The sequence below is a fragment of the Solea senegalensis genome, linkage group LG1 (genome assembly GCF_019176455.1).
Source record: "Solea senegalensis isolate Sse05_10M linkage group LG1, IFAPA_SoseM_1, whole genome shotgun sequence".
NCBI classification, from domain to species: Eukaryota; Metazoa; Chordata; class Actinopteri; order Pleuronectiformes; family Soleidae; genus Solea; species Solea senegalensis.
Genome location: NC_058021.1, coordinates 42,380,406 through 42,401,381, shown reverse-complemented (window position 1 = coordinate 42,401,381; position 20,976 = coordinate 42,380,406). Strand labels below are relative to the sequence as shown.

Here is a 20,976-nt window from a genome sequence, read left to right as displayed (position 1 = left end):
TCTGTTCTATTTCTGTCTTTCAGTGTTAACTAGGCAGTCAATGCACACACCAGCTGTTCTTCCTGTTCCAGAGGTCAATCACACCCTCGCTGGACAACGCCAACACCTGGACAGTGGACAGTCTCACTGTTTTTACAATTACAATTTCTATTTATACAATATCAGCAACATACAAAAACAGATGTGATATCTTGTTTATGCCAACAAGCTGAAGAACGGCATTTACATTCCAGGCTGTACATTTGAAAGAAAACACGGCTGCACAAAAGATAATAATCTCTCACTCACACACAGTGCAGGACAGGACGTTACCAAGTGGTGAGGAAACGATTCATTCTCAAATTTTGAACCTTAATCTCAGAATTAAGAGATTGGCTGGGCAAAGTAAATATGCATAAGTGAGCACAGCTTCCAATTCAAGTCAACTGTCATAAGTAATAATACTTACAGCAACCACTTAAGGTGTTATGATCCTGAATTAATGTCACCTGAGAAATAAAATGATTCTACCACCACTAAAGAACCAGTTTCTTTCACAAATTAGCCAGGGGGCTAAAATGCAAGAAAACAGCGTTGGTGTGGGTGAATATAATTGAGCAACTCCTCCATACTTTCCACTGTTGTAAACAACCATTTGATCAACGCTGATTCCCTTGTGTTTAATAGCACTGAGTGCAACAGAATGGCAGAAAGAACAGATGAGACTTTGCCCACGTGGAACCAGAGCGCAGATGGAGACAACTTATAGACAGAGATGTGGAGTTGGCAGAGGCTGCAGTCTGAGCAGGTGTTTGGACCCAGGATGGACATCATGCATTGCCATTTGTAACATGCCAGTGGGACAGCAAAGGCCATAGGGTGGAAAAGCAGGACAAAGTGTCCTTCTACCATTCACAACTAGAATTAACTCTGCTATATTAGAAACAAACTGTATGGGGAAAAAGTAGCAGATTCTAGCTGAAACAACTATAACTTATTTAAAAATAATCAGTAGATGGTAAGATATTGTAAATAACTCAATATTCACATCAAGCATAACACAGTTAAGTGGATAAAACATAGAAAATAAATAAAAAAACAAACACATTCTTAGCCAATAACGAAACCAACGGTGAAGAAGAATAAAGAGTTCCAGAAGCTTCACTGCTTCAGGTCCGGTGTGTAGCGTTTAGTCCAGATTAATGGAGAAACTGAATATACTTCCTATAAATATAGATCTATGCTGCACAATAAAATAATAAAGAGTTATATCAGAGAACTGGAAAGCGGGAGGGCTTTTACTTTGAAACAGGAACATGACGGGCCACGGGTTTGTGACATATGCGACACATATAGACGCTGAAACTGTGAAGAAATAACATTTTTGCTGGTGGGTTTTCCACATATATAAATATAAATACATAATAATACAGAAAGAAACGCAGGAGATGTGCATGAGATGCTCGTGCAGCCAGAGTTACAGGTGTGCAAATAAAAATAAATGTTCAATACAGATATTTTAGAATGGCTGTATTAGACTGTATATATTTGCTGATCCTAGCTGTGCACATGTGATCATTCATGTGAATAGTTTGAACGTCACATGTCAACAACATGCACAAACGTCTAGGACCAGTCACAAATGGGTTTTTTCCCCGCGGCACCCTCGAGGCAGGTTTATCGCGATGACAACATACTTGCTCTACAGAGTTCCCCGGGGCAAAAGTCATTAGACACCATCACTAGATAGCCATCACTCGTAGAAAACTACGACAAGCACGTTTATGCACTGCATACTGTATGTAATCCGGATTACTGGTCAGATTGGCTGTACTTGTCTACTACAATGAGTGTGAGTGGCAGTTACCTGAGAAGTGAACCTCTGTGAAACATAATCCAGGATGTGAAAGATAGCATTTGCTGGATAATTATTAGCATTAGCATGCTAGGGAAAAAAAAGAAAAAGCAAACATCTTAAGTGCAAGGGCCCATAACCAAACCCTAGATTAGAGTTTCATTCAGCACAAAGGGAAACAATCTATAGCAACACTTTCACACAGAGAACTAGAGCAGTAGTTGTTTAGACTTTCCTCGGGCTGAAGATTGTTTCTCAGCGTGAGGTGGACTCTCAGTAGTGTTGCTGAAGTGCAGAGCACCCTGCTGTGAACCTGGGGCATCACCTAATAATATAGTGTCTTCCTTCAGAAAACTCTGTGCTAAGTGGTAAACAACTTCACACAAGCAAGGCTAATGTACATGTTCCTCTGTTAGCTCATGTCTGGCCAGCAGCAAAGTAACAACATGACAAATTGTTAACAAATTGTGAAATTCAGCAGTGAACATACAAGAGGATATGTAAGAGCACAAATGCTGTTTGAATGGTTGTGTCATCCTCCGCCACTGAAACCCAACAAAATAACCTTCCCAAAGCAATCACAGGGCCTTGGATAAGACATTCTTTTGATGTTCACTCACAAAGTAATGAAAGTGCTTCATGGGAGAGAAACCCTTTCAAGGCTGCCCTTTTCTTCCTCCTGAGTCTGAAGTGAATTGGTGGCGTCCTTGCATTACATGTTCCCTATTTTACAGAAGATTGAATTAAAACATCCTTTGTCATCAGAAACATTGCTCAGTTTGCGAAGTGACCAAGGCATGGCAATGAATAATTATGTGAGAGGCAGTGCTCTAAAGTGGCCACAGATTTTCATTAGCGCCTCCAGACAGCAGTGGGGGGGACGGGGGGACGAGGGGACGGGGGCCTGTCTGTACCAACAGTGATGTATCACTCAGCCCCAGTGAGTCTTAACCGTTCAATTAGGAGTTCTGCTGAGGCCCGGCCTGTCAGTGGGAAAGACCTGCAGAGACCCGGACAAGATCAAGAGCTGCTTCCTCAAACACACTTCGGGAGCAGGGGCCATCAATCTCCAACACTGTGACCGGCAGGGTCGGCCAAGGGCCAGGACCCCCTGCAGGATCTGGGCCTGGCTCGGGAGGCTGCACAGGTAAGGCCATTCATTTCCATCAGCCAGACTAAAAATGAAAACGCTCTGACCTTCACAGTGAGAAGGATGGAGTTACACTGTGGCCAGTGAGGGGAGAGAAATCTCATTTTCATCAGCATTTCTCTGGACACCAAACAGCATTAGTGCGGAAAACTGCTGAGGCTAGCTTTGTTTTGCTCCCACAGTTAGCATCCCAGCGCAGCATGGGAATTTAGCTGGTTAATGTTGTGAGAAGGGCCAATTTGTACTAAATCATCAGGCATTCTCAAAGTGTTTATGCACATGTTACTGATACTGATCCAAATGGAAGGTGCCACTCTGCTTCACACATGTTGTTGTGGACTGAGAGAAATGAGAACGAGGATGAGGATGAATAAACACACAGTTATGTGGACCATGCAGCTTTCTGAGCTTTCTACAAATCATGTCAGTTATTGTGACACATGCTTGTATTCACGGCTCTAATTGTTCCACTGTGGAATACATTGTTTTTTTAAAAAGTGATCATTTGTTTCCATATTTCATATGAAGATTTAATGAAGACATACAGTAGGTGAGAACAATGAAGACATAGAGGCCTTAGTCCACTCTAGAAAAATAATTACCTAAGTCAACTGGCACTGACATTAGCTGCAGTTATTTTTCATTACCATAAAATGAAGCATTAGACAAAACACAGCGGTGCTTTACCAACAATGAAGCCCTGATGGCTATTTACTGTATGCAGTGAGGTCATTTGTAAAAGCTGAACTCAAACACAACAAGCCTCAGGCAACACAAGCTAAATATTATGTTTTCTAAATGTTGAAAGAATAAACTGCTTGAGCTTGAGCTGTTCACATGGATGTTGTACATTTCTGCATCTGTTTATTAAATTGGTGAACTGTGCTGGAGCTGCATGTGTGCCAACAGCAAACGAATGACACAAATCCCATGCTTTTACAGGATTTGGGCAATTCATGTCACTTGCAGAGACTGAGGCAACATTTATATTCATTTAATGATCAATTTTTCCCTTTATTGAGAAATTGAAAGAAATATATATAAATGCATAAGACCGGTATTTTAAATCATTCTTTTTTTTCTCTCTGATTCAATTAAAATTGCATTGACTTTTTTTTAAATTAATTTTAATTTGGCTTATTTATTACAGTAAATTGAATTCTGCATTTCCTCAGCTCCTTTTGTGTGTGTGTGTGTGTGTGTGTGTGAAGTACTTTCTATTGCATTTTAGATTTTTTTTAATACAATAAATGAATATGTACGTACCATATACATATTGTGTTCATGTCCTTCAAAAAGAGGTGTCACCGATAATCCTGTCATTTAACTCGACGAGAAAAGATTCTCTGTAGTGTGTAAGGTAAAAAGACTTTCAATGTGTTTATAAGCGTAGGGTCAACTTCACAGTACATTTCACATTTGAATATAAATGGATGAATGCCACTGAGGTTTCAAGTTCGTGTTCATCAACTCTAGTTTTAAAGCGTATCCCTGTTAGACAGTAAAACATTTTTTAGCACTTAAATCTCAGTGATGCTCTTTAAAGTCATTGTTTTTGTCTCACCAGCACATTTGGTCCTGGCCCTCAGGGGGGGTCCTGGTGCTCCAGTGCCTCCCTCCAGAGGTCTGGTCAGCAGAACGCTGATCTCATACTCCGTGTCTGGGTCCAGATGGCCGATCTTGTGTGTGGTCTTGTCTACAGGCTGCAGGTCGTACATGGTGCCCGACACGGTGCGGTACTCCACCTCCCTGTCAACAATCGGGCCGTCCCCATTGATAGAGTTGGCGTTCAACTGGATCCAAAGATAGGTGGCACCAACAGCCGTCAGCTGGGGTGGAGCTATGGGCACAGGAGGCTCTGAGGAAACAGAAAGTTAATGGTGAAACGGTTTGAATGGTGTGTTTAATTTCTAAAAACGAAAAGCACCAACAGTCTCACAAAATAAGTAGAAAAATGCTCAAAATCTGAGCATTTGTCTCGAGGAACATCTTCCTGTTTTCCAATAAACAAGATATTTCCAAATCTATCTTTTCAGCTTGGCAAATGGGATGGTGCATCATGGGCTCATCGTCGGTCACCTCCAAATTAGCTTCCTCTGACAGTCCAAAGACCTGGAGATTGTGCGTAGTCACCTCCCACTTTCAAGAGGCGTGACCAACAGACATCGACACAATGCAGTTGGATAGACAATGATCTGGATAACGTTTGCAGAGTGACGGAAAATGTGGCAACAAACATGCTTGTGTCCTGGTAGCGATGGCTATCTCGTAATGATGCCCATGATGCTAGCAGGCCAGGGGTTTGTGATTGATTCCCTGTTTTGGTTGCCCAAAATGTCATTCTTGGCATTTCATTCAAAACGGCATGCAAGGTGATAGGCTGAAGACCGGTCCATGGAGTCCACTCACTTTGACCTCAAAGGATGAGCAGTAGAGAATGACTGCATGGAAAACTAGCTCCTTATAAATGTAGCAGGATAGAAAATACTCCACACTTGATGCAGGCTGAGTATGGGGATGTTAAACTTCAATTATTATTTACTTTACAATAATGGAACTGATTTCAAGTGCAGTCACAAGGACCTCAGTCTAGTCAGTGCAGCCAGACTGGAGGTGAAATGCTGGAGCTTAATGTCGACTACTTCTTACAAGAGAGTTACATAATCCAGAACTATTAATTAAATGAATTAAAAGTGATTACAACAAGTTTTAATATCTGTCAATGCAACAATTTACTTATGTGCATAACCTTTCTATAAGTGGCCTTTCAGCTACAAAGTCTCCAAAGGCACAATGCAGACTGATCAGTGAGGTTAAACTGCAGCCAATGAGCTAAAGACTTTAAATAATCACTTCAGACGGATAACATTTTACCCCACAAATGATGGAACATCTGAGTTCACTGTGTTCCAGGAGTTCCAGGAAAAACCGTGGACAAAAATGTCTGTCGGGCTAGCCTTTGTTAGCTCTTTTTAGCAATAACAGTCGCTAACAATGCACACATAACAGCATAGCATAGACATCGCGCTCATGAGTGTTCCATGAGTGTGTGAGTGTTGACGTCATATTTCAGTATCGGCTCAGCTCACTTAGAACCTTGGCAGAGCAGGTACCAACAAAGCACCAGGTACTGACACTAATGGAAAAGCAAACAAACTGAGTAGAAGTGTATAATGGAAACACACCCAAACATGCCTGAATATGCCAAACACGATCATCACAGGTGATAAAAAACAAAGGTTAAATTGTTTGGGGAAAAACTGGTGCAGTGTCGAAGGGCGACGGATGGAACATCATGTACCTTGACATCGCAACATCATGGAGGGGGATAAATTCATTCCAGAGTGTTTTACAAGAAAATGCCAAAGGATCTGTCCACCAGTGAAGCAGCTGAACAATAACCACAAACATGGAAATAAATCTTCTTTGAAATGGCTTCAAACTAATCAAATCCACTTGATGGAGCAGCCTAGTTACGGCCCTGACCTTAACACAATAGAGTTATCCTGAGCACGTCACAGCAGACATTCAAAGAATATCTTGATGTATTGTGAGTCTGAGCGGCAGCTTTTGGAGTTTATTGCTGCAACCACTTCATTAGTGTCAAGGAGTTTTGATTATTGTTTCCACCTGCACTGTGAATGTTTAATGGTTAAGGCCAACAGAGATAAATGGAACATTTGTGCACATGGCTTTTGTCTACACATGTGATTTTAATGAACAGATCAGAGTTTCAAAGTTTCAGAAATGTACAGATTCCATTCGTATGTAATAAGTCAGTCAAGTCAGTTACAGTAGCCCACAATGGACAAACTGAAGAAAGTGTGAGATTTGATGCTAACACAAGGCTACGGTTTTCCAACACACTGGAAAACAGGAAAAATGACTGTCTTCACTCACGCAGCTGATGCTGCAGAGACGTTAAATGTTTGGACTGTTCGCCCTCAACAACAACAAACCTAACCTCTAACCCTTACGCTGAATGCTGCACTTATTTCATGCATGTTTCGAAAAATATTTAAAAAGGTGCAAATAATTTGCACAGAAAAAGGGCGTCGGCTGTGCAAAGGCCTGTGACCCGCAGCTCTTGTCACGTACTGCAACACTTACGTGTCCGAGAGGCCAAAAATGCTAATGAGCACACATATGGAACAGAATAATGCCATTAGCTGCTGGGCTGCTTCTCATGGAGCTGTCATGGCGAGGACTCCTGGAACATTAGGAGCAGGTTGAGGTGTCTCCCCCGGCAGATGGTTACCCCACAGTGACCTCTGTGCATGTCCCTAAACTCCCATTAATCTGGGCTTCCAGTGTTGCTGTGCCAAACGTCACCTAAAGTGAACTGGCTAATCCAGCAGGTCTTTCTGTCGCACTCGCATGCAGGACCCTGCTCTGCGTGTGCTGCAGCCAGACGCAGGAACAAGTCGACCCCAAAAAACTCGGTTCAACCACATACTTATTTTGATGGCTTTTCATGTTACGTCTTAAAAGGGGTTTAACCCAATTAAGGAGCAATATGCTGAGATTCACTTAAGCAGAATAAAAGCACAGCCTCTCAATGTAATAAAATGGTGGTTTATCTAAAATATTGCCTTTGTAATTATGTTTGGCATTTGTAATATTATGAAAACACAACATGAAACTAAAACAGAAAACGGGTTTTTGAAGAACAAATGATTCCGAATGTCGTGTGGTTCTTTGGCCTTGAGGCTTTTATTTAAACTCTTAAGAGAACAGCAGACGACACGTACAATCACAGGAGAAGATTGTAAAACGAGTCCCTTTATTTGTAAAATAAAACATACTTAAGACTAGGTTAGGAATCTGAATGAAATAATGATTTAAATAGTGTAATGGAGGATATTAGCAAACTTAATTGACACAATTGTCAATAGCTTTTAATCATATGAACAAACTGATAGTTCACTTTATGTTTTTTTATTCTTATCTATGATTGGCTGCGACACAGTCAGGACACATAAAGCAGGACTGGCCTCTTCAGTCATGTAATCATTCTCTGCAGAGAATATCGGCTTTTTAATGCACAGTGACGCTTTGACGCCGAGGCTCGTGTTGTCACTTCAGACCATTTCTGCAACAACATGGCTAAGTAGCATGATGTATTGTAACAATAAGCATTTCATTGAACTTTGAAAAGATGCTGCTTCAAAAAAGCAATACCAGGTTGTGGTGATGAAATAATTCCTGTAGGTGCAGTAATCCTCTGTTCAACCGCCGTAGCAGACGGATTAGCGGTGTGAAATACGCTCAAGTGCTGGAACACTTTAGGATATTAACAACTGGGTTCCCACTGTTAAAGCCTCCCGACGCAGCTTTGCAGCAGTGGGAACCCCTGGAAACGGCACTGAACCACGGTCTGTGCTGGCTGGAGTGGAGCTACGACGCGCGCACAACAGTAGCGGACATACGCGGGGGGTCAGCGAGCAGCTGTTGTCATGATGTGTGAACCAGATATGTGAATGACCCAGCGACAGCTGCGCCCTCCTTCACTGCGGCCCCCGCCTGCCAGAGAGCACACACACACGCACATGGAACACACACACGCACACTCACGCACATGGAACACACACACGCACACACACACACATACATGGAACACACACACATGGAACATGCGCACATCAGCACCTGCCTGCGCACATGGCACACACACACACACACGGAACACACACACATGGAACACACACACACGCATATGGAATACACACGCACACACACATACATGGAAACACATTATGGAACACACCGCACATGGAACACACACACACACACGGAACACACACACGCAAATGGAACAACACATTAGGCACATACACACACGCATGCACATGGAACACACGGACACGCACTAAACATACACACAACAAACACACTACATGGGCACATTACATGGAACACACACGCATTATGGCACACAAACACACACGCTATTAATACACATGGAACACACACGCACACAAATGCACATGGAACACACCGCATACATGGAACACACACACGACATGGAACACACACGGCACATGGAACACACACACACACACACACACGGAACACACACGCACATGGAACACACACGCACGTAAAACACACACAAACACACCTAAAACACATGTGTTGGCGTCACATTATAGTATCAGGAAAAGCACCAGGTACCAGGTACTATCACTGAGTCGAGTCAAGCCGAGCCGAGCCAGGTTCGGAAAAGCCCGTAAGGGATTTAGAGTGAATTTACCTCTAAAGGAGGCGTCGTCTCCAGTGTCATCACTTTTGATGACACCTTTGATTTGAGTCATTCATAATGTCAGTGCTGCACATGTTTACATTTGCACTGTTACGTGCTGCATTAAAGCTGCAGTGAGTCTCACTGATTCTCATCCCTAACACATCCGAACACATTCTGCACTGGCAGCTCTGGCCCTGAGCTCTGTCCACGTTCATTCCTGCTCATGCTTGAGTGATGATACTGTTCCACTGAGGGAACGAGGACATGTGTTTGCTTTGTCTGTCACAACTATAGGTAACTATAACATGACTCATCAATAATGAGAAAAACAGGAACAACATCCCAGTTAAAGCTTTGCAATGGTTGCTGGTGAAACTGCAGGAAATGTTCACTTTCTATGTGTTAGACATTTTCCTTGACAATCAGGAGTGAGAGACTGCAGTGAGGTAAGCGGCTCCTTTCACCGTGTCCCACTGTGCTCACACAATCACGCCATGAGCAGCATATAATATCACAGTCGCTCGGGAATGGTGGAAATGATTGCCCAAGTTCTAGTACTAGTTATTATTTGGCACTTAAATGATTAACCGGTTCTCAAATACTTTCATTTCTTTCTTGTGACTAATTGAGTATCAATTAATTGACAGAGACGGCGACGACACGAGCTGCCACTCAGCTCTGTTGTTAGAACAATTAGACCAGATTGTTTGTTTGATCTAAGCCTATGATTACAATGCTCATTAGCAACAGTGTTGCACAGAATCAAGAATTGATCTATTTCTAATATAAGGACAATGACAAGCAGGCCTCGAGTCAGAGCTGAGACGGAGGCACTGTGGACTCCAGGTGATTTTAACCAGTCTGAGAAAGGAGCGAGCGCTTGCACAGGGAAGTAATTACACTCCTTTCAGAACCACTAGCCGCACAACATGAGATCCAGATCACGGGGCGGGTGGGGGGGGGGTGGTGTTGCAGGAAAGGGGGCCGCACTGAGTCAATCCACACATGCAGTGCACTTCCGCATAAACCTGAATACTGAATACTGTGAGAAAGCAGAAGTGATTATCCAGGATAATCAAGCATTCACATGCACTCAAGGAAAAAGCTGCCGCCGTATGTTAATGAGAAAGTGCAGCACATTCACTCTGCGGTCACCCCAAAAAAACTCATCTCCACGTTTAAGGAGGATTTATGACTCAGACACAATGCTGGGAGGGTTAAGCTCTTGTTTTACGACTGCTACCATAAGAGGAGATATAAGCTTTTTTATGTGTGACATTTATAACCGTGAAAATGCCTATTTTCCTTCCTTTGATGAGCTGGCTTATGTCGCAGTCGCTGAGGTGTGAGATCTCCACAGAATTTAAAGGGAGCTACGACAGGACGATTCCATCATTTCCCCAAAATCTGGAGAATGATTCCATTTTAAATATTAATGACAAAAGCACTTTACATTTAACTGATCTGACTAGTGCCAGAAATATATCACAGCCTGGAAGCTACCATCAGCAAAAGCAGTGCAGTCTGGGTAGTACTATATGTGGAAGGATGTGCGAGTGATTGTGTTTTAGCGTGAGCGAGGTTTAGAGTGCCTCCAGTGTGTCGCTAAATTTTCTTTTGAGTACACCACTGACACCCACTGATACACTCGGGCAGAGAGACTTTATCTCCCCCTTCCTCACTCTGCTGCGTCTGGGCCCGGCCATTCTCGTATGATTGACAGACCTCGATTTGGACAGCCAGGATTAAACCTATCAATCACATGAAGCTTGGAGACAAAAAAAAAAAAATGGAGGGGCGAAGAAAAAATCAGGGCAGTAAATTCAATTGAGAGCACAGGGAGAAAATTGAGGTGAAGAAATATAGAAGGCCATTACTGGGCTATAGGGCTGAAGGAAAGTGAGGCCTTGCAGGATTTAGTTTCACACTACTCCATAAATTCATATCAGATGACTGCAGAAGTGAAATATCAGTGAGGTTTACAGTAAACCCTGGTGCCTCTCTCCTTTGTGATGTTTTCTGGTGGGATTGTGCTCAGTCAAGGACAGCATATTTACATCCTGAGCTACAAAAGTATTACACCTCTGGATAACAAATCAAAATAAACAGACGTGACCTGGGAGCACGTCTGCAATTACAATCTGCTGTTCGTTTCCTGTTGACTCGGACGTGTGCATGGACGTAGGATGAAATCAGGGACAAGGAGCATTATTATGTGACCAGTGCTGAGACGTCGTGTCGAATGTTGATAGATCAAAGAAACACAGGACACACTTTATGTTAGGACGCACGATACTGGACCTCATATGCCGATATATCAGGAGTGTTTGGGCCGATAACTGATACCGATAACTTCAAATTCTGCCTCCTCATGTTGCAGCAGAGGTAGACATATTATCAAGACTCTGTCTTTGTCTTCCAGCAGAAATGTCTTTTTAATAAGACTCACGTGTCCTGTGTCGCTTCACATCGTACTCATGTGGAGTTGCCACATATTTGATTTCCTTCCTGACACGACCCTTCCATTCATCTGAGCTTGTGACCGGTAAAAGTTCTGGATGTTGTAGCTGTGTCTTATTTTCTTTACATATTATTTTTTTCAAAAAATGAAATTAAAAACGTTTTGAAATTTGTTACAGACTCGAGCTTGTGAGGTCAAGAGGGAGGCGGAGTCCTGTGTGTGACAGGTTGATTGACATCACTCCAGCAGTGATAGCCCCCTCCTTTCTTTTTTCCACAGCCATAGGATGAAATGTACACTTTTAGAAAAGTGTCAGTCTAGAGCCGGGACATGTGGGACACGTGGGACACGTGGGACACCTGGTCACCCGACATGGAGGTCGTGTGTGTGTGTGTGTGTGTTTTACTCAACACTTACGTTTTATGGTTAACTCCCCATAATTGGACACTCCAACGCCTTTGTCTGAGTGGACAATGCAGCGGTATCGGCCCGAGTCGCCCTTGGTTGTGTTCTCCACGTCAAAAGTGCCGATGAAGCGTCGGTTGTTCCAAGGTTTAGTGGCTTTCATCGGGGCCTCCCGTCCACCGAGGCCCTGTTTGGACACGAGACAAAAAACTGAAAAACTGAAAAAAAAAAAGGTTCAATAAACAAAGTGGCTTGACCTTGTGTGTTGACCAAACTCTGGTCCAGTGCACTTAATGTGCATGTTTGTGTCCTATTGTTCCCGTCGGTTGCTGATAGTTCACATTCATCACACACACACACACACACACACACAGCTGTCACCCCTCACAGCAGGCAGATGGGGGACATTTGTTCATTAGAAATATTTCTTCATTACTGTCATCGGGGGACATCACTTACTGTTTGTTTTGCAGCTCCTGTGCTAATGAGGACGTGTTTGTTAAAATGATGGAGTATCTGGCGCGGGACCTTTCTCTGGCATCGTGCTCCCACTGATCACATGTGCGACAGGGGGCTCAGCGGCAGAGCCGGCAGGGTTGTGTCTGCCAGACACTTTACCTTTGCTGCTCACAAAAATTGAATATCAGACCAAAACACTGATTCTTAATCAGGCAAAACCTGTTTTCTTCTTCTCTAAATTGACTAATTTAGTGAATGTTTTGTGTAACTGTTGCTAATGTCTTAAAACGTCACAGACGGAGACTTTTACATTACATTACATTACATTACATTATTTTACATTACATTACATGTCATTTAGCAGACACTTTTATCCAAAGCGACTTACAAAAGTGCATTTAAATATTTGGGTACAAATAAGTGCTAGTCATAAGTGCGATGTACAAGTTTTTCTTTTTTTGTTGTCGAGGTTACGTTTGTGAGCTGCTTTAAACAGAAAGTTTTCTTTAACTTGTTACAAAAACTCTTGTCTTTGTTACTCGTTAGATTTCTCTGTGATTTAGTGGAATATGTGAAGTGAGTGGGCAACGTGGACCTTTCTGTGTGGACTTGACGTAGAACAGGTTCAGTCGGTGTGCATGTGACTTTTCGTCACTGTTTGCCCTGCAGTGGTTTGAGGATCTGTCCAGGGTTCAGGTCTTTTGCCCTGTGTCGTGTGAACAGTTACTGACCGAGTAAAGAAGCGGTGACATGAAAGTACGACACAGTCCTGCAGAAACAGCCTCTTACCTGAAGCCACAGACGGAAGTTGTCCCGTTTGCGTCCATTGACGGTGCAGTGAAAAGAGGCCGTTTGTCCAGCGTTGACCTCCACTCCCTTTATTGTCAGGAAGTGAGGCGTGTTCACTGAGAAAAGAGAGAAATATTAACCAGGCTGTGGCCAAGACTCAGTTAATCCTCCCTAAAAATGTCACTGTTATTAACTCCTCTGTCAAGATTTGTGTGCAATTGAACAACAGAGAAGCAGCTTTGAATGGATGGTGCCCCTTCCTTTATTTAATGGCCCTCAATGTCAATGCCCTGCATCACTTAGTGAGGATCATTTCAAAATAAATCAATAAAATGAGACATTACAGGCCGAACTTGCACCTACTAAACCTCACTTTAACTGCGTCCCTTTTCTCTTTTTTTGATGTTTGAAAACGCTTTATTCTCCTTCCAAATGTGCTCATTATCTGTGCACAAAGTAACTTATGTAGAACATTTCTGATTAGTACCGCTGTTCTGCATGGAAATATAGGGCAATTTCTGTGGAGCGACCTTGATTCAAAAACACAACCAAATCTCTGAAGACTCGGCAAAAGCTAATTCTATCACTTTCATCATCAAGACTTTCACTTCTACTTTATATTTTATAACCTTGTCTTCCAAAATTCACTTCTCCTTCATAAATCTGTCCCATCAATCCATGCCGGTGCCAAAAAAACCACCATCTTTAACGACTGATTGAGAGGCAGAAGGCCCGGTGGCATCATCACACCTTTGTGCTAAATATTCCACATGCTCGTATGAATAGAAAATTAATTGGCCGTGTTCCACTGGGGGTGAGGGGGGAGGGGGAGTGGTGGTGAGGGGGGGAGGGGGGTCACTCAAAGAAACCCGATTGCTTGTGAGAGTGTTATGGATCCACTCCTGCTTTTTACAGATTGAAACATTGATCGCGTCAGAATACTCGATAGGTTTTGTTGTGTTCATTTGTATGCGACACCAGTCACACACTGGAGAGTGTGTTTCCAGCGTGTTGACAATACAAGTTTGTAGGAATTCAAATGGCCACCGGGGGAGTTAGAGGCCAACGCTTGACACGTGATGGACTAACGAGAATCCTTCATCCTCGTTATCCCAAAAGCCGTTGCAGAAATTCTCCAAACGTGCTGGTGATTACATTTTGGTGTGAAGAGCACGATCCTAAACATCTGAGCAATGAGATGCTTTTTACTGAATGTCCTTAAGAGAGAAAATCCAAACACAAGCAGCAGCAGCAGCAGCAGCAGCAGCAGCAGCAGCAGCAGCAGCAGCAGCAGCAGCAGCAGCAGCAGCACTGTATGATGTTTGGAATTCTTTTTTTTCTCCCATCTCTCAAAGGAGAGATTGAATATGGGCACTTAAACATTACATCCTGAGCTCACTTCTTCTTCTTGCATGATTGTAAAGCTTCAGGGAGAAAGAAAGAGGAGAAAGAGGAGGAGGAGGAGGAGGAGGAGGAGGAGGAGGGAGGTATTACACTCTCTTTGAAGGCCCTCTTGTTTGACTGGGAGGCCTTGAACAGTACAGTGATGCACGTATTTGTGAGAGTGTCATGTAAAGGACAATGACACTTTGATGATATCATTTTATGGGGAAAGAGGAAAAAAATAAAAGCGATGACTTACTGCACTGGTGGCCCTGGATTGTGACGTCTTTGATGGCCAGCAGGCCGCGCTGCCCTGAGGTTACGGCTTCAAACACAATCTGAGGAGGAGAGAGGAGACTCATAACATCCAGTGATGAATGGACACACGTCTTCAAATGGCACCTGAAGTGAGGCCGAGAGGTTCGGCTCTGACTAATGTGACCTGGTCTTAGCTGAGCTGCAGCCGGTCGCACACACGGCTGCGGGCGGCTGACATTATTTCCACAATATGTCACGGGCGATGGGTGTTATGACATGCAAGTGTTAAATTAAGTTTGAGCCCCGAGACCATTAACACACGGTCTGTGACAAGAGGGAGGTGCCACACCTCAGAGTTCAGAGCAATGTGTAAAGGGGAAACGCATAAAAACGACAAAGGCATTAAATTACAAAGAAATGAAAAGGCATACGTCCTCGTTGTCATTTGATTTAAGTTTGTGATGCGTTCCTCTTTTACAACAGCAATGAGTTTGTTACAAGATCAGAACTTCAGCTATTTATGAAAACGCTACAAAATGTCAAGATTGACAACAAATTCAAGGACTTTTCAAGGACTTTCCAGGACCAATTCCCTCAAATTCCTTCTGCATGTACCTTGTACATTGTCGTACTATAAACATGTCATAACTGGTTCTGAACTACAACTGTTTAATTAATTCATTCATTCATTAATACAACTTCATCCATTAATATCAGCAAACTGAACAGCACAACCGCCGTGGCACGACACAGCTGCTCGACATTTAACCTGAAGTCAAGCGCGACTGTGCTGCTGTGTCGGACCAACATGCTTCTATTTTAAGGGACAAGAGGGTGTGTCTGAGTTATGTGCTCCATGGTCTGCACTCAGATAAAAAGGGAAATAGAATGCCGGTCCCTCCCCAAACCCAGGGTGTGGTGCGCACAGCCATGACACCGCACACATGTTTTACATGCCATCATTCCCTAAATATGAGTCTCTATCATCCAAGTGAATGTTATATTAATGGATCTAATCCAAATATGGTGTCACCGAGAATCATACATGCTGCTGCTGTAGCTAAGCAGCGCACGCACGACATCTGAGATTCCTTTTGTAGCGTTGGAATGTTGAAGCACAGATAGTTACCACTGTCATCTGGGAGGCCGGATGCCTTCAGATAACACTGTCTAATTATAAATGTCTTTTTTTGTCTGGTGAAATATGAAAGTGAACGTCTTGGGTGCCAATTATGGCCTCATTACAGGCTAATTTAAAGGAAATTAAAAGGCCAACCACTCCATATATTGCCACCAGACAAATGAACTGGCCCCCACACTCTAATTGAAATCCTTTGTTTGTGCAGCGGACATCAGTCAGCCTCTGCCTAATAGCTGTGATATAATTGAACATCAGTGATAGTGCGCTGCATAATTGGGGTGAAAATATTCACGCGGGACAGAAGCTGTTGATGTCGAGGGAAAGTTCACCATTGTCATTTGTCAGAGAGGCAGACGCTGAACTCAACATTCAATGTCGACATCACCACACCGACTACGGCCCTGAGGGACTTGGCTAAGTACGACATTACAGCAGGATTGATTATCTCTGCCATAGGCTGTACTGTATTGAAATCAAGATAGATGAGGACATTAAGGTTTTTCTTTCTCAATGCTGCGCGGCTGCATATCACGATAAATAATGGCTTTTCATCTTGTGCATGAAGCACACCTTTCCCAGTAGCATGTACACGACATAAAGAGGTTGTGCTTTACATTCGTTCAAGTCCTGCGTGTGATATTCAGCCGTTTTGGAACCACATGACAATCACAATTAAAAGTTTTAGGCATGATCTGACACAGAGTGATTATCAAAGGCTGAAGGGCTCACGATGACAAAAAGGCTTCGTGGTAATTAAAATAGAATTTCCAAGTATCAGGTGCTTTCCCTTTGACAATTACGTTGGCTACCATGCAATTACAGACACCCATAATTAGTACCATGTTGTTAATTAGTGACAATCTCGCGTTGGTCCCTCTTTTCTTAACCGAGAGTTGCTAAGATCATTAGCATCGTCACATTTATCTGTGTTTAGGTCAGACACTGTTACAAACAGAGACACACCTTCCACTGGGGCTTGAAAGGCAACAGATGCTGCGGGTTTGTGATGATGCATCACTCACCGTGGATCATGTAAGTCTTCCCTTTGCACCGTGACGGAGCTGAAACTCACCACACACTTTGATGCTACTGAATGCCACTCGTGATTTAGAAGCATCACGCCGTTATGTTCAAGAGTGAAGCTGCTGTTGAAGATCACGTGTCAGGGTTTGTTTCTTTTGTTATTTAAATTATAAGAATGTGTTAGGGGTACATTTTATTTACATGTAATATGGATCCAGACAACATCAGCTGCACCTACAAGCAAACCTCTTTAAGCTAGAGAGCTGGGTACCCCAATAAATAAATAACACAAAGAAAATCTTTTCAGACAATTACATATTAAGTATAGCTCCTTAGTGAAAGGTGAAGAAATAAAATATAATTCTCATTATATTCATTCAGAAATGTTCTTACTCAGTTCATAAAATACTTGCGTGTTCAAAATCACGGCCAGATTCATGAAATACGCTGAACAGCGTATGTTGTTCCTACTCCTGCTAATGTTTGTGAATCAGAATCAGAATCATTTGCATCCAGTTGAATGGTTCGGTTTAGTCTTGTATGGTAATGGTACCAAAACAACCAGTTCATAGAGTTCCATACGTCCGACACCCTTCACTTGGGGTACCAGAGTAATATGGTACAGTGGGGTCAGGGTGGAGTCTACAGTCAGCTCGTTGGGTGGTAGAAAAACATCGCTCCCTTTCAACAGGTGGAAATAAGAAGAAAACAGAAGATGCCAGCCATTGTTGTTGTCATCGCACCAGTGTAATGTCAAGCTATGCAGCCGCCTATCAAGTGACCCGAGGATTTACCGTTCCAAACCATGACACTGTACCAAACATACTGTAATCTGTAAGGACATTAGTTTGTGCCCTGAACAGTTTTAAGAGACTAGAATTGCACAATTGCAGATCATGTGTAAATAAAGACTGCATCAGAGGTGGTCACATATTTAAATCATTGAAAGGAAGAGTGGAGGAAATCTGTCTTGCATTAACTGACACGATGAACGTGCCGTATCTCCCGAGGTTTAGACGATGGCACAAGTAAGAGAAAATCATCTGACATTAAAGTTGATGCCAAAACAAATCACAGACTGGAAAAAGGAAAGTGGAACGCGACGAGAAACAGCAGATCTGCCAGCTCAGGGTTACAGGCTGCAGCAGTTACTAGACGGACTTCATGAAGTGTTCAAGAAATCAAGCAGGAAGTGAAGTCCACCAAAAACCATCACCCAGAGCTCTTTCATTTCATAATTGCACAGATAAGTTCAGCACATACTGAACATCATTGGGAGTTCGGATTCTTGATACTGGTTGTGCACACTGTTGTAATGAGCACATGCTCATCACAAGCATTATGTCCTTCTTAAATGTTGCCCCTCCCCCTTTCTATCTCTCTTTCGTCTGTGTGCCTCTCATTAAACTTCCTTTCCTGCTTTCAGGAGAGAGAGACGCTGAGCGGTGTCCTTGTTAACTAAGATATCAGACTGACTGTGATGACACAGCTGCAGCTCCAGCATGGACCTGCTCTGCCAGGCCATAATGAAATAATTCACAGAGGGACTGTTCCCCCGCTGGGAGGTTAAGGGGTTGCTCTGCATCAATTAACATTTGGTAGACTTGTGGAACAAGCCTTGGTGAAAACTAACATAACAGCCAGGCAAGTGTGAAATCACCTCGGTCCAGTCTGCAGTCGTGTGCGTTGGTCAGTGAAAATGAGTTTTCAGAACTGAAGGAAAAAAAGGGAAATGGGCTTCGATGAAAGGGAGAGAGAAAAGATTACCATGGATACGGAGTTCGCCCCACAAATCAATAATCTTAGCTGCTTTGAATGGGCTATTGTGCAATTGTTTGGACCTTCTGAAATAATTAATTTGTCTGGCTCCGCCCAGTCAACAGGCTTTAATGATTTTGGCTAAAGGATGAAAGCTACTTTCAATGAGAATCCCAAGTTCTGAACAAAAGAGGTTTATTCAGATCACATCTCCTCACCTGGTAGAAGTTTGGCCAGTATGTGCTGACGGCCAGCTCCACCTGGGTCCAGGAGCGAGTGGCGGCACCGGACACGTTCCACACTGGCATCCCCATGGGGCTGTTGTTTTCTTTGATGTACACGTTGAGGTGAGCGGGGTGGCTGTTGTCTCTGCCTCCCGTGTAGTAGTTGAAGATGACGCAGTGAGTGTCGTTCTCCTTCAGCTGTGGCGTCAGCAGTAAAGCCTTCTGCCCGGCAAAGCGTCCCGACGTGTTCACATACATGAAGGCTGAACCTGAAACACAAACGTCAGTCTGATTATTGTGAGTTAGGGTTAGTTGAGACTGTCAGCTAAACTGTTATTCATAATAAAACGTTCCAAGGAAGAGTCTTGCAACACACTGCTTATTTCTGAGGAGTTGAAGGGTTGGTAATGCCGTAACATCCAGAAGAGGTTTTAGACCAATGATCAGTCCACAGATCACAAGTCCCATCATGCAACACTGTCACCATCTTCTTCTTCTTTCTCTTCTAATAACGACAAGAGGTCCAAAGCCAATCCCTAACCACAGCTCAAAATGACCAATCACAGTTTAAAGTTCTTAATCAGCAGCTCATCTATCTATTGCGTATCTACCCGGCAATATGTCCACGATACGGCCATTTCATCTCTTTACTGGCTATATTCATAAAAAGTGAACGATGCCAGAACAATTCAGGACGAGCAATCTGGAGAGCATTTTTACCAGATCCTTAAAGATCCGGAGAGACGGCACAGTTGAATCACTGCCATGAAACAAGTGACACAAAACTCACAGACAATGGATTCCACTTCCCATGTACAGAATCCAACACTAACTAACTTTCATGTCTTTTGAGTTTACCTGTTTCATTGTATGTTTCAACATACAGTCCTTGTGATTGTGGTGATTGTGACAGGACATATGTCTTTTTAACTGTTTAATGTTGTTTGCATGTAACATGGATGCATGTTACATGCATTTATGTGCAGATTAATGTTGCAGAAAGATAAATCAGCAATATTCAAAAAGGTTTTAACAGCTGAATAACGGACACAATCTTCTCAAAGTATACAGAAATGACTGCACACTGAGAATCACAGCGTGTGAATGAGTGAATGCTCTTATCTTTGGATTGATGAAAACTCTCTAATCATAATCATTTATGAAAAAATACGGGAGAGAGAGGAAGACTAAAACTAAAAAAACCTGGATGTTGGAAACAAGTGTTTGGCTTTTTTTTTCCTTTCCACTCAAGGATCGAGAGATATGATGCAAAATCAATATATTGAAATCTATTTGCCAAGCAAGACCCATTTAGATTTTATCGCTTTGGTTCAATATTAAAGGTTAATCTAATTGTCTCCCCTCTTGCCAATAAAACATGAGTGAGAATTATTATATTGGCAAAGTTTCAGGGAGGAGGCAGAACGTATTCTATTTGTCATCATCCTATTTAGCTTGGCTTGGTAATGGCCGAGCCAAGAGGGAGTGAAACATATTATGTATTAATATTGAGAGTGTGGTAATGTTACACTTCGAGGTGAGACAAACACTCTGCTCCCTTGTATGTAAAGCAGAGCTGAAACGTAGTGGATGTGAAGTAATGTAATGTCAGTAAATGACTAAATGAGTCATTCAGAGTTTGTTCCGGCTTGCCCACTTGTCCTGTTGTGTTGCACTTGTTACGCTCACCAATTCCATCTGTCTCCAGCTTCAGATAACGAGCAGGGAGGGGCTTTCTGTCATGTTTACACAATGAAACAGCAGAGGGAGCAGAGGAGGAGGAGGAGCAGTGAGATGTGATGACACCAAGTCAGCCTCTTCAGCTTTGTTTATTGCTTTGTGTAAGT

The 20,976-nt window shown here is 42.9% G+C and overlaps 1 protein-coding gene across 5 annotated transcripts in view; it reads right to left on the bottom strand.

Annotated features, from left to right (window-relative positions):
- The window catches only part of LOC122772761 (receptor-type tyrosine-protein phosphatase mu-like), a 117,420-nt gene that overhangs the window by 84,352 nt on the left and 12,092 nt on the right, over window positions 1–20,976 (bottom strand). For all 5 annotated transcript variants that reach the window (XM_044031027.1, XM_044031018.1, XM_044031035.1 and 2 more), the window contains exons 2-6: window positions 19,124–19,398; window positions 14,985–15,063; window positions 13,343–13,458; window positions 12,107–12,281; window positions 4,549–4,842 (exon numbers count right to left, since the gene is read on the bottom strand). In XM_044031027.1, coding sequence (XP_043886962.1) covers window positions 4,549–4,842; window positions 12,107–12,281; window positions 13,343–13,458; window positions 14,985–15,063; window positions 19,124–19,398 — 939 coding nt within the window. The remainder of the gene's footprint in view (window positions 1–4,548; window positions 4,843–12,106; window positions 12,282–13,342; window positions 13,459–14,984; window positions 15,064–19,123; window positions 19,399–20,976) is intronic.